Source organism: Leptodactylus fuscus, chromosome 1 (genome assembly GCF_031893055.1).
Source record: "Leptodactylus fuscus isolate aLepFus1 chromosome 1, aLepFus1.hap2, whole genome shotgun sequence".
In the NCBI taxonomy this organism is placed as follows: domain Eukaryota; kingdom Metazoa; phylum Chordata; class Amphibia; order Anura; family Leptodactylidae; genus Leptodactylus; species Leptodactylus fuscus.
In genome coordinates this window covers 355,422,587-355,435,759 of record NC_134265.1, presented here as the reverse complement: position 1 = coordinate 355,435,759, position 13,173 = coordinate 355,422,587, and the positions used below count along the sequence as shown (strand labels likewise).

The following is a 13,173-nucleotide window of genomic DNA, read 5'->3' as shown; positions in this document are numbered from 1 at the left end:
GTATCTCTATCACAATACAGCTGCTATCATAGATATGTACTAGTATTTGTGATATCTATTAACTAGTATGGTATATATAGGATACATCATTTCTGTAATTCATGCCCTCTGGGAACCTGGTTCCCAATTCTAGGATCCAATAAACCTCACGTATCCTGAGTTGTTGCTCCCAGTTCCCTCCTCTTACCGGACATCTAACTTGTTCTATCCTTCTGAAACTTAACCCTGTTATGTCTCCTGCATGTTTAACCCCTTCCCGACATGCGCCGTAATAGTACGGCGCATGTTGGGTCTGTAACTATGGCGACCGCCCGGGAGCCGGGCGGCCACCATAGCCGCCGGGTGTCTACTGCTTTAAGCAGTAGACAACCGGCTCTAATGCCTCCGATCGGTCCCCGGACCGATCGGAGGCATTAACCCCTCCGGCGCCGCGGTCAAAGGCCATTTTGGCCGGGATCGCCGGCTCCTGGAGCATGCTCCAGGGCTGACGTCCCGTTGCCATGACAGCCGGGAGCCTTGTACAGGCTCCCAGGCTTGTCTGCAAATCCTCTCTTTTGCAGAAAGGATGCTTTTTTGCAATGCATTGCAATGCATTAGCATTGTAATGCATTGCAATAGTGATCAGACACCCTGGGGGTTCAACACCCCTAGGGGGTCTAATAAATGCAAAAAAAAAAATTAAAAAAAATATAAAAAAATATAAAAAGAATTAAAAGTTCAAATCACCCCCCTTTCCCTAGAACACATATAAAAGTAGTTAAAAACTGTGAAACATATACATGTTAGGTATCCCCGCATCCAAAATCGCCCGCTCTACAACTCTATAAAAATATTTTTCCTGTTCGGTAAACGCCGTAGTGGGAAAAATAGTCGAAAGTGCCAAACCGCCATTTTTTCACTGTTTTGATTCTGATAAAAATTTGAATAAAAAGTGATCAAAGCAATAACATTTCCCGAAAATGGTAGAACTAAAAAGTACACCCGGCCATGCAAAAAAAGATGCCCTATGCATCCCCGTACAGCTATGTATAAAAAAGTTACGGCCGTCGGAATATGGCGACTTTTAGAAAAAAAATTTTTTAACAGTTTTGGAATTTTTTTTAGGGGTCAAAATGTAAATAAAACCATATAAATTTGGTATCCCTGGAACCGTACCGAAGCACAGAATACAGGGGACATGTCATTTTGGCTGCAGAGTGAACGCCGTAAAACCAAAGCCCGTAAGAAAGTCGCAGAAATGCATTTTTTCTTCAAATCCACCCCATTCTGAATCCCGCAAAAATTAAGACCTCATATGGCTCTTGGAGCAGAGAATTAAAAAATTATGGGGTTTAGAAGGAGGGGAGTCAAAAACGAAAAACGAAAATCAAAAAATGCCATCGGCGGGAAGGGGTTAATATTGAAATGTCTGGTTACTCCCGTTTTGTTGGTACTATTTTCTTTATTAATACTCTGTAGATGTTCCGATATACGGACTTTCAAAGTTCTTGTAGTACTACCTATGTCAGTGGTTCTCAACCTTTCTAATGCCGTGACCCCGCAATACAGTTCCTCATGTTGCGATGACCCCAAACCAAAAAATAATTTTGGTGGCTACTTCATAACTGTAAGCTCTAGTTCACACAGGGGGCGGTATAGCGGATTTTTAGTGGATTTAGGCCCTGAGAGTGACGCGGGGAGCCGCGTCACTCTCGGGTCTAAACACGCTTGCCACGACTGTCACGGCTTTCCCCCCAGACTCGGCTCAAATTAATGGGCCAATTTTGGAGGTTGCTGCCGCCAGGCGGACGCCACGGCTCACCTAGCCGCGGAATCCGCCTGAAGGGCAGCCCGCTGTTTTTTTTTTCGTGAGTGGCAGCATGCCGCTCACGCAAAAAACAAGCCTGACGGTCTACATAGACCTCCATTGTGAGGGGGCGGATTATGATGTGGATTTCTCACCATAATCTATCCCCTCTGTGCCCGTGTGAATGGGCCTTAATTTTGCTACAGTTATGATTCGGAATGTAAATACCTGATATGCATTATGTATTCTCATTGCTACAAATCAAACATAATTTAAACATAGTGATTAATCACAAAAGCTCTCTTCCACAAAATCTGCTGAACCCCTCCCCGTTGCTCACACACATCCTGAACCCCCTATCATGCTCACACACAGCCTGAACCCCACTATTATGCTCACACACAGCCTGAACCCCTCTATTATGCTCACATACAACCTGAAACACCCCCATCTTGTTCACACACAGCTTGAACCCCCCTATCATGCTCACATACTGCCTGAAACACCCCCCATCTTGCTCACACACAGCCTGAACCCCACTATCATGCTCACACACAGCCTGAACCCCCCTATCATGCTCACACACAGCCTGAACCCCCTATCATGCTCACACACAGCCTGAACCCCACTATTATGCTCACACACAGCCTGAACCCCTCTATTATGCTCACATACAACCTGAAACACCCCCCATCTTGCTCACACACAGCCTGAACCCCCCTATCATGCTCACACACAGCCTGAACCCCACTATCATACTCACACACAGCCTGAACCCCCTATCATGCTCACACACAGCCTGAACCCCCCTATCATGCTCACACACAGCCTGAACCCCCTATCATGCTCACACACAGCCTGAACCCCACTATTATGCTCACACACAACCTGAACCCCTCTATTATGCTCACATACAACCTGAAACACACCCCCATCTTGCTCACACACAGCCTGAACCCCACTATCATGCTCACACACAGCCTGAACCCCCCTATCATGCTCACACACAGCCTGAACCCCCCTATCATGCTCACATACAGCCTGAACCCCACTATCATACTCACACACAGCCTGAACCCCCTATGATGCTCACACACAGCCTGAACCCCCCTATCATGCTCACATACAGCCTGAACCCCACTATTATACTCACACACAGCCTGCACCCCCTTCCACCCTCTTGCTTACACATGCTGTCTCTTCTCTCCATCTTACCTTCCAGTCTCCATTCACTGCAGCTTCCTCTTCCTGTGTAACTCGGCACTGTATTGAATAGCTCCGCCCACAGAGTCCGATCACATGGTCATGACATCATCACAGGTCCTTCAGCCCACTAGGATTTACCCTGCTGCAAAAGGTAGTGCGGCTTCTCAGCTGCTAAAGGCATCGGAAATATGTATTTTCCAATGGCTTTAGGCGACCCCTATGTTTTGGTCGTTCGACCCCCGTCGGGGTCGCGACCCACAGGTTGAGAACTGCTGACCTATGTAGTGTTTTTTACATATTTCACACAAAATCATGTATACCACATGACTATTATTACAATTAATGTAATCCTTGATCTTATACTTCCGTTTTACATCTGTACTATAAAATATCTCAGAGGATTCAGCAAATCTGCACACCCCACATCGGCATTGTCTGCACTTAGAAAAGCCCTTTCTATGTAACCATGTGTTCGATTTCTTTTCCTTATCGCTGATGTACATGCTGGGGGATAGGAAGTTTCCTATGGTCTTTCCTCTTTTTGATGAAAACTTACATCGATTCGAAATTATTTTTTTTAATATGGAGTTCTGTTTAGTATGGGTAAGTTGTCCTTAATAATGGTAACAATGTCATTGTACCCCAAACTGTATCTGGTTGTGAAATGAACTTTAGGATCCCTCTTTGTCTGTTTATCTTTCTGTGTATCATACAGTAATTTATTTCTGTCAGTTCCTATTGCTATATCATACGCTCTTTTCACAGACCACTCCGGGTAACCCCTCTGTTTCAATCTGTTTCTGGTTATGTTTGCTTCTCTTTCAAAGGCTTCCCTGGTTACACTATGGCAGACAAGGGGGGAGTGGTGGTGGTCCTAAACACCAAAGATTATTTGGAATCTGTATATAGTATATTAAATGATACAGAAACATATAGGATATTAAAAGAGAACCGCACCATAAGCTTGTGATGAGAGGACACTGCATTGCCCTCAGTTCCCTGTTATAGAGGAATGTTAATTCTGGCTCTTCAGTCCCGTCTGCGTCGCACGGAGAGTGGTATGACAACTTGCCCATCCCAAGCCCTTCTTAAAACTCAGAAAGACCTTTGGGCCCAAATCCGAGAGGCTCTTTTACAAAAGACTTCCAAACTGTTGCTTTATACTAAACAGTGGTACTATGACAGAGCTATAAATCCAATACCCTCCTGGCTCACCAGTTACGTGACTGACGGGAGGTAGGTTCGGTTGCGGTGCTTTGATAGAGCTGTTGTGTATGACCCTACTTAAATTGCGTGTATGTTTCATGCCTATTATTCTAGTTAATATTCCCTTCTGTCGGACCTTCCTGCGGACCTCCCAGCACATTCTGGCCTCCTGTCACCTGCCTACGCACTCGTCCGATGACCTTGCCTGCCTTAACAAACCCATCACAGCTGACAAGGTCTCACAACTCCTTAAGGAGCTTCCCAATGGAAAGCCTTCATGTCCCAGATGGTCTCACTTATTTGTATTACAAAGTGTTCAAGGTGGAACTAGTTCCGCACCTTGTTTCTTTATTTTTGCCCTTTATGGCAGGTGAGGCCATCCCGCGCTCCCTCTCACACTCTTTTCTCACTCTTTTTCCGAAACCTGGTAAGGACCACCTTGATTGCAGAAATTATAGGCCCATTACACTCTTGAATGTCGATCTTAAGCTTTATACCAAGCTCCTTGTATCCAGACTGAATATGTGTCTCCCCTCCCTGGTCCATAAGGATCAGGTCGGTTTTGTCCCGAAGATACCAGGAGAACTAGCGATCTTATTGATGTTGCTTCATGCTCTGACTCTGAGCTTTTGGTACTTAGCTTAGATACAGAAAAGGCTTTTGAATGCCTGGGTTTGCCTTTCTTGTTTGAGGCTTTGACCTCTTATGGTTTTCAAGGCCCTTTTTTTTCTGCAATCAGGAGTCTTTACTCGTCCCCATCCGCCATGGTTAAACTCCCTTATGCTTCCTCCCCCTGTTCTGGTTGCATAATGGCACTAGGAAGAGCTGCCCGTTGTCTCCCCTCCTATTTGTTCTTTGTATTGAACCCCTGGCAATGGACATTCATTTATGCCCTGATATTTCGGAGGTTCGTGTAGGTGATTGGGAATTTAAATTTTCACTGATTTCAGACAATATTCTCCTTACCCTCACTAACCCTCACTTTCCTGTTTTGGTCAGCTGTCTGGATATAAGATTAACACTTCCAAAACTATTACTTCCTTGCCTATCCGTATCTCCCCTTCTGATCTGGCTGGCCTTCAGGATTCATTTGGGTACACTTGTTGGTCCTCCTCCCTGAAATATTTAGGTACACAGTTGACGGGCTCTTTCACTCAGCTTTATCAAGCTAATTTCCCCCCGCTCTATAGGCACATCTAGGCTCTTCTTGATAAGTGGTGAGGTTTGCCTTTGTCTCTCTTTGGCTGCATTGCCGTAGTCAAGATTACTGTTTTGCCTAAGTTGCTCTATTTGTTTGAGACCCTCCCAGTGCTGATCCCCCTTCGGCCGCTGCAGGGCTCACTTCTTCAGTTTGTGTGGGCCAGGGGAAGACACAGGCTTTCTAGGCAGCTAATGATGACTCCTAGGGCGTGAGGGGGACTTTCTTTTCCTAACTTGGTTTTATATTATCGGCTGCTCAGTTGCAGAGGATTCTGGCTTGGCCTACCCTCTATGCATATTACATATGGATGGAGATTGAGAGGTTACGATTGGCCTCGCATCACCCTAGCTCTATGATCTGGTCGGACCCATATTCTCCTCCTGGGTCTAGCCTCTTGGGTCCCTTCGTGCTCATCAGGGATGTCTGGCACACTTGCTTGGCCCCATTTCCTATTTCCTCTTCTCTGTCCTCTATGACCACATTTCTTTTACACCCTAATTCCCCAGCTGGACTCGTTGGGCCTGTGGCTGTCACGTGGCTGAGGGTGGGTCTTTTCTGGCTGGCCGACATTATTGATTAACAGACTCAGACCCTATTGCTATTTGTTGATATTTTTTCCATGTTTTTTTCCTCTATGTTTCCTTGTCTAATCTTGTTATCCCCTTGTTCTTGTTTGACTCTCTCGTTTGGATTGTTCTTCCTGTGACTTTTGCTGTTTGTTCTTAAACTAATGTGATAGTGTACTGTTGGGGTTTTTGCTTATTTTTCTCATTTGGCTAGACATGAGGGACTATAGGAGTATTAGGTCACTAATGATATCATAGTCCTGGCTATCATGTAAAAAGTCCAACTGTGATGAGACATCCTTGACGATATGGGCTTCAGAGCCATCCTCCGACCGCATGCTGCGGCGCAGGAGATGTGTCTGGCTATGATTCTTTGTTTAAGGTTCTTCTTGTGTTGTCTGAACACTGTCCTATTCTCTCACTTCGGTAGTTGATTTTCCACCACACCCATCTCCTTCACATTGATTTCCCTCTGCTCCTCTAATAGTTAATCTTAGCATTACATGTGGCATTGATAGCTTATCTTCCTATCAGGTCTGGGGGGATTCTTCCTTCTTATTTGTTTGCTCACATTCACATTGGTATTGCCTTGCTATTGCCTCATGTGTACTGGCTGTTACTCTTGCTGTTTCTTATCTCTATTCATATTTCTGACCTCTGGCTTTACTTTTGACTATTCTCTCGGATTTGGATTCTGTACTGCGCTGCTCGACTGTTATCGACCTTGGCTAGCTGACCTCCCTTTTGTTGTTGTTTGTCTTGTCTGCATTCTGTGTTATCACTTATATCTTAAGAAGGGACTGCCACCCAGTTGTCACCTGTCGCCTAGGGCAGTTCTGGAAAGTAGGCAGGGACAGGTTAGGGCTCACTGTATTGTTGTGCCCCTACTCCCAGGGTTCACCAGCAGCTACTGGGAAATTTCTCTTTTAGCATTTCCCTTATGCACTGCCATCTTGTGAGGATAGAGTTCAAATCAAACGGTATATTGGAGCAAACACTTCACCTATCAGAAAAATGTCACACTGATGTAACAAGAGATGAAGGAAGAGCAATGACCTGGGGACACCTCGACACTATACCCTCTGTAGTTCACCCTCTGAGGTCACCTCATTACTTCTATGAAACATAGACATTCTGTGTGTTTCACTGTAGTAAAGGTTCTTGTCTTCTCTCTCAGATCCCAGTATCCCGCTGCTCAGAGCCATGTTTACCTGGAAGCAGGAAGAAGACAAGAGAAACAGTTCACTCCTGCTGCTATGACTGTGTGCCTTGCTCCGAGGGAGAGATCTCCAATGTAACCGGTATATGATAGTAGGAGTAGTAGTACTGTCTGATAAGTGTGATGATGTTCTAGTAGGAGTAGTAGTACTGTCTTACTGAAATAACCTGTAACAAGCTTCAAATGCTATTACAATAGAGGATAGGCATCTTCTGACATAATATAGAAAAATCATGTTGTTTTGAAAAGCCAGTCATCTCATGATACACATATCTGGTCATCTCATGATACTCATATGTGGACATCATAAAGCTACAAGAACAAATCCATTCATTACAGAAAATGACAGGATTCTAATAGAATAAAAATATCTCAACCCAAAATATATAAAAATACATTAAGTTATTGAATACAACAATACACATGCTTATAAACATGAGGACCACAGCAGTTTTTTGGCAACATCCCTAGAATGGATATACATGGCAATATATAACACTCAGAACAAACCAAGAGATGGCTAGTGATGAGACAAATCCAATAAGCAATGACATAGTGTATGTATAATAACTAATCTCAGAGCCGCCCTCATATGGTCATGTATATCTATTCTGGGGGTAGTGACAAGAAACAGTGTGGTCCTCATGTTTATAAGCATAGGTATTTTTTTGCATTGAGTAAAATCGATGTATTTTGATATATTACGAGATGAGCTCTTTGTTTTCTATGGGGATTGCAGGTTCCACCAATAGTAAAGTTAATGAAGGACACATCTGTATGACCATTTTATCCATTTAACAATCCTGTTATAAGACCATAATGGCTAAGTGTTCTTCGCCTGCTAAGTCTTATCATTGTAACATTCTAGGAATTATAATTGTTTCATTTTTCTCTCATTGTTGCCATATTGGGACGTTTCCTTCACTATGAGTTATATTTACTTTCTTATTAGCCAAAATTTAGCCAAAATTCACAAGCTCACAAACCAACTTCAAGTTATATTTATATTGTAGTATAAGGGCCAGTTCACACGGAGTTAACGCGCTCACATTCTGGCATGTATACACGTGTCAGAATGTGAGCGCTCAAAACAGATCCCATTCAATGGGTCTTTACGGGCGTATAACGCAGCTGCAAAATTACCCACGCAAAATTACGCACGTTATACGCCCGTAATGACCCATTGAAATGAATAGGATCTGTTTTGAGGGCTCACATTCTGACACTTATATACATGCCAGAATGCGAGCGCGTTAACTCCGTGTGAATTGCCCTAAAGGTTGTACAGTACAGGAGTGAAGTCACACTCACAAGATCACACCCTGGGGCCACACAGTGGCTCAGTGGTTAGCACTGCAGTCTTGCAGTGCTGGAGACCTGGGTTTGAATCCTGCCAAGGGCCAAAAAAAACATATGCAAGGAGTTTGTATGTTCTCTCCGTGTTTGTGTGGATTTCCATCCAATACTTCAAAGACATACTGATAGGGAAAGAAAAAATATACCTTGTGAGCCCTATGTAGGCTCCCAATCTACCAAAGGAAAAAAAAAAAAGATCACACCCTCTTTTGTCCACTTTTTCAGAGCTGGACAATGACCAGACACGAAGATGTAACATAGAATTAACTTAACTCCAGCAAAGTTTTATGTTCCCAGTACACAGCTCCAGTATCTGAGTGCAGGAACACAGCCAGATGGTTATGGGCTCTGATAGTCTTAAATCAGTTGTCGTGTGTTACCCACATATGCTGCCCCCGACTTCTGCAGATTTATCCAACCTATAACATTTAGATTTTTTCCAGGGTCACCTTGAGTTCCCAGTCCGTCCATGCAGATATGTCCTTTATGATATCTAATATGTAATGAAATCTTCCTACAGATGCCGACAGCTGCAGTAAATGCCAAAGTGCTGAATGGTCTAATGAGAAGAGAGACCGATGTCTGCCCAAAGTAATGGAATTCATCTCTTACCATAATGACACCATTGCTTCTGTATCTTCCTGTGTCTCGTTCTTCGGATGTCTTGTGACCGGCTCCATATTTGGAATATTTATTTCCTACCGGGACACTCCTATTGTTAAAGCTAATAACCGGAACCTGAGTTATCTCCTCCTGGTCTCCATCATCCTCAGCTTCCTCTCTGTCTTCTTGTTTCTTGGTCGTCCCAGTGATGTCACTTGTAGATTACGTGAAACCAGTTTTGGAGTCTTCTTCTCAGTGGCAGTCTCTTCACTTCTGGCCAAGACTGTTATGGTTTGTGTTGCTTTTAAGTCCACCAAGCCTGGAAGCCCCTGGAGAAAATGGCTGAGTGTGAAGCTGCCCTATACCATAGTGTTGTTGTGTTCTTCCTTCCAGGTTGTCATCTGTGTTCTGTGGTTGTCTATTTCTCCCCCATTCCAGGACCTGGACACTCAGTCTTATCCTGAGAAGATCATCATTCAGTGTAATGAGGGCTCAGATCTCTGGTTCTACTCCATGTTGGGTTATATGGGGCTCCTGGCCGCTGTCAGCTTTCTTCTGGCTTTCATGGTGAGGACATTACCGGACAGTTTTAATGAGGCCAAGTACATCACCTTCAGCATGCTGCTGTTCTGTAGTGTCTGGATGGCCATGATCCCGGCTTATCTGAGCACCAGAGGGAAATACATGGTGGCCGTGGAGATATTTGCAGTAATGGCTTCCAGTGCTGGACTTTTAGCTTGTGTGTTTTTCCCAAAATGTTTTATCATTTTATTCAGATCAGAAAAGAACAGAAAAACTGATCTGCTGGGGAGAAGAAAGGAAATATGTAATAATAGTAATAAATGATGATGTGTAATGTGCCATGTGGTAACATAATGCCCCCTCCCCCACACCACTATTATACACTGAGCTAGACAGAATATCTCTGTATTATATTCTATTATAAAGCTATTGCCCCTTATACCCCTGAAGATGCTGCTGCAGTGATATATATGTGTGTGGGGGGAGGGTAACAGTGACTTTAGTGTTGTTGTACTGTGGGGTCACAATCCTTAGTGCTGACCGTCCTGCAGATGATTGCACTATATGTGAATTCACACATTACACAGCCGACAATATGTCAGGACTGGATGAATACCTTGTCTACCAATAAGTATTTGGACACCTGTGGTAGAATAGAAAACATCATTTATTCCTACTCAATAGATGGTAGAGCCTCCACGAGCGGCAATTACAGCCTCATCCCTCCGGGGCTTTCCCCGAGTCCTTGTATGACGGCTAGTGGTATTTTATTCCATTCGGCTTGGAGAAGACAGGTAAGTTTTTTCAGCGATTTTGGACGACTGCAGTTTCGGGGGTCTGCCGACTCGGTGCACATTCTGACAATCACCGTTCACCGTCCACTTCGTAATCACATAGGCCACTGTCGATTTTGGGTAATTCAGTTTGCTTGCTATGTCCTTTAACCGCTGTACGTAAATTTACGGCCTCATGTGCTGGTACCTAAAGACCGGACTATTGTCGAAATACGTCCGGTCTTTAGGTGCCATTTCGGAGCAGATCGCGCCCCCCCTGGTAACAGTCCCGCCCCCACTTCTAGCCTGGGACTTGGTGAAGATGCCGGGGACCGATCTGATTGGTCCCCGGTCACGTGATCGCTGTGACAGCAAGTCACAGCGATCCCTTTTATTTACAGTACAAGACAGCGTCTTAAGTCTCCTCCCTCTCCTCTTCTCCTTACACATTGTTACTTTGTGAGGAGAAGAGAAGAAGGAGAGAGACTTGAGACATTGCCTTGATAAAAAAAAAACACTTATATACACAGTTTCCACTGCCCGATCCTGCCCCAAAACCCATCAATCCCCTAATTCCTAATCCCCTATCCCCAAATCTATACATAGATCATATATATATACTGTGTATATATATATATATATATATATATATATATATATATATATATATATACAGTGGGGCAAAAAAGTATTTAGTCAGTCACCAATAGTGCAAGTTCCACCACTTAAAAAGATGAGAGGCGTCTGTAATTTACATCATAGGTAGACCTCAACTATGAGAGACAAAATGAGAAAACAAATCCAGAAAATCACATTGTCTGATTTTGTAAGAATTTATTTGCAAATTATGGTGGAAAATAAGTATTTGGTCAGTAACAAAATTTCATCTCAATCCTTTGTTCTCTCTCCTTTGTTGGCAATGACAGAGGTCAAACGTTTTCTGTAAGTCTTCACAAGGTTGGCACACACTGTTGTTGGTATGTTGGCCCATTCCTCCATGCAGATCTCCTCTAGAGTAGTGATGTTTTGGGGCTGTCGCTTGGCAACACGGACTTTCAACTCCCTCCAAAGGTTTTCTATAGGGTTGAGATCTGGAGACTGGCTAGGCCACTCCAGGACCTTGAAATGCTTCTTACAAAGCCACTCCTTCATTGCCCTGGCAGTGTGTTTTGGATCATTGTCATGTTGAAAGACCCAGCCACGTATCATCTTCAATGCCCTTGCTGATGGAAGGAGGTTTGCACTCAAAATCTCACAATACATGGCCCCATTCATTCTTTCATGTACCCGGATCAGTCGTCCTGGCCCCTTTGCAGAGAAACAGCCCCAAAGCATGATGTTTCCACCCCCATGCTTTACAGTAGGTATGGTGTTTGATGAATGCAACTCAGTATTCTTTTTCCTCCAAACACGAAAAGTTGTGTTTCTACCAAACAGTTCCAGTTTGGTTTCATCAGACCATAGGACATTCTCCCAATACTCTTCTAGATCATCCAAATGCTCTCTAGCAAACTTCAGACGGGCCCGGACATGTACTGGCTTAAACAGTGGGACACGTCTGGCACTGCAGGATCTGAGTCCCTGGCGGCGTAGTGTGTTACTGATGGTAGGCTTTGTTACATTGGTCCCAGCTCTCTGCAGTTCATTCACTAGGTCCCCCCGCGTGGTTCTGGGATTTTTGCTCACCGTTCTTGTGATCATTTTGACCCCACGGGGTGAGATTTTGCGTGGAGCCCCAGAGCGAGGGATATTATCAGTGGTCTTGTATGTCTTCCATTTTCTAATTATTGCTCCCACAGTTGATTTATTCAATCCAAGCTGGTTGCCTATTGCAGATTCAGTCTTCCCAGCCTGGTGCAGGGCTACAATTTTGTTTCTGGTGTCCTTTGACAGCTCTTTGGTCTTTAGTGGAGTTTGGAGTCTGACTGTTTGAGGGTGTGCACAGGTGTCTTTTTATAGTGATAACAAGTTTAACAGGTGCCATTACTACAGGTAATGAGTGGAGGAAAGAGGAGACTCTTAAAGGAGAAGTTACAGGTCTGTGAGAGCCAGAAATCTTGATTGCTTGTAGGTGACCAAATACTTATTTTCCACCATAATTTGCAAATAAATTCTTACAAAATCAGACAATGTGATTTTCTGGATGTGTTTTCTCATTTTGTCTCTCATAGTTGAGGTCTACCTATGATGTAAATTACAGACGCCTCTCATCTTTTTAAGTGGTGGAACTTGCACTATTGGTGACTGACTAAATACTTTTTTGCCCCACTGTATATCTGTATATCAGAGGTAGATAGGGAGATATATATATATATATATATACCCGCCATATAGGTATATATATATATATATATATATATATATATATATATATATTTGTCACTTGTATAGCGCTAACATATTCTGCGGCGCTTTACAGCCACTGTACCAAAGAGGGCTCACAATAATCAGCTCTCTAGCACTATATATATATATATATATATATATATATATATATATATATATATATATATACCCGCCATATATCTGTCACTTGTATAGCGCTAACATATTCTGCGGCGCTTTACAGCCACTCTACCAAAGAGGGCTCGCAATCAGTGACATTATGGCGAGGAGGTTTTATACTAGTGAGGAGGCATACGCCATTCTTTGGTCAGATGCATCAGATGCGTCTGACACTGAAACATTTGCAGGCAATGAAAATGACAATATAAGTGTCATTTCAGATTTGTCTT

General features: G+C 43.6%; 1 protein-coding gene across 1 annotated transcript; it reads left to right on the top strand.

The window, feature by feature from the left end:
• The first annotated feature begins 3,591 nt into the window (after positions 1–3,591).
• LOC142184690 (vomeronasal type-2 receptor 26-like) lies at positions 3,592–10,029 on the top strand. Its single transcript, XM_075259775.1, has 6 exons — positions 3,592–3,595; positions 3,708–3,767; positions 4,313–4,568; positions 4,648–4,753; positions 7,143–7,266; positions 9,061–10,029. The coding sequence occupies exons 1-6, from the start codon at positions 3,592–3,594 to the stop codon at positions 9,987–9,989; spliced, it is 1,479 nt and encodes a 492-aa protein (XP_075115876.1). The 3' UTR covers positions 9,990–10,029.
• Positions 10,030–13,173: the final 3,144 nt, after the last annotated feature.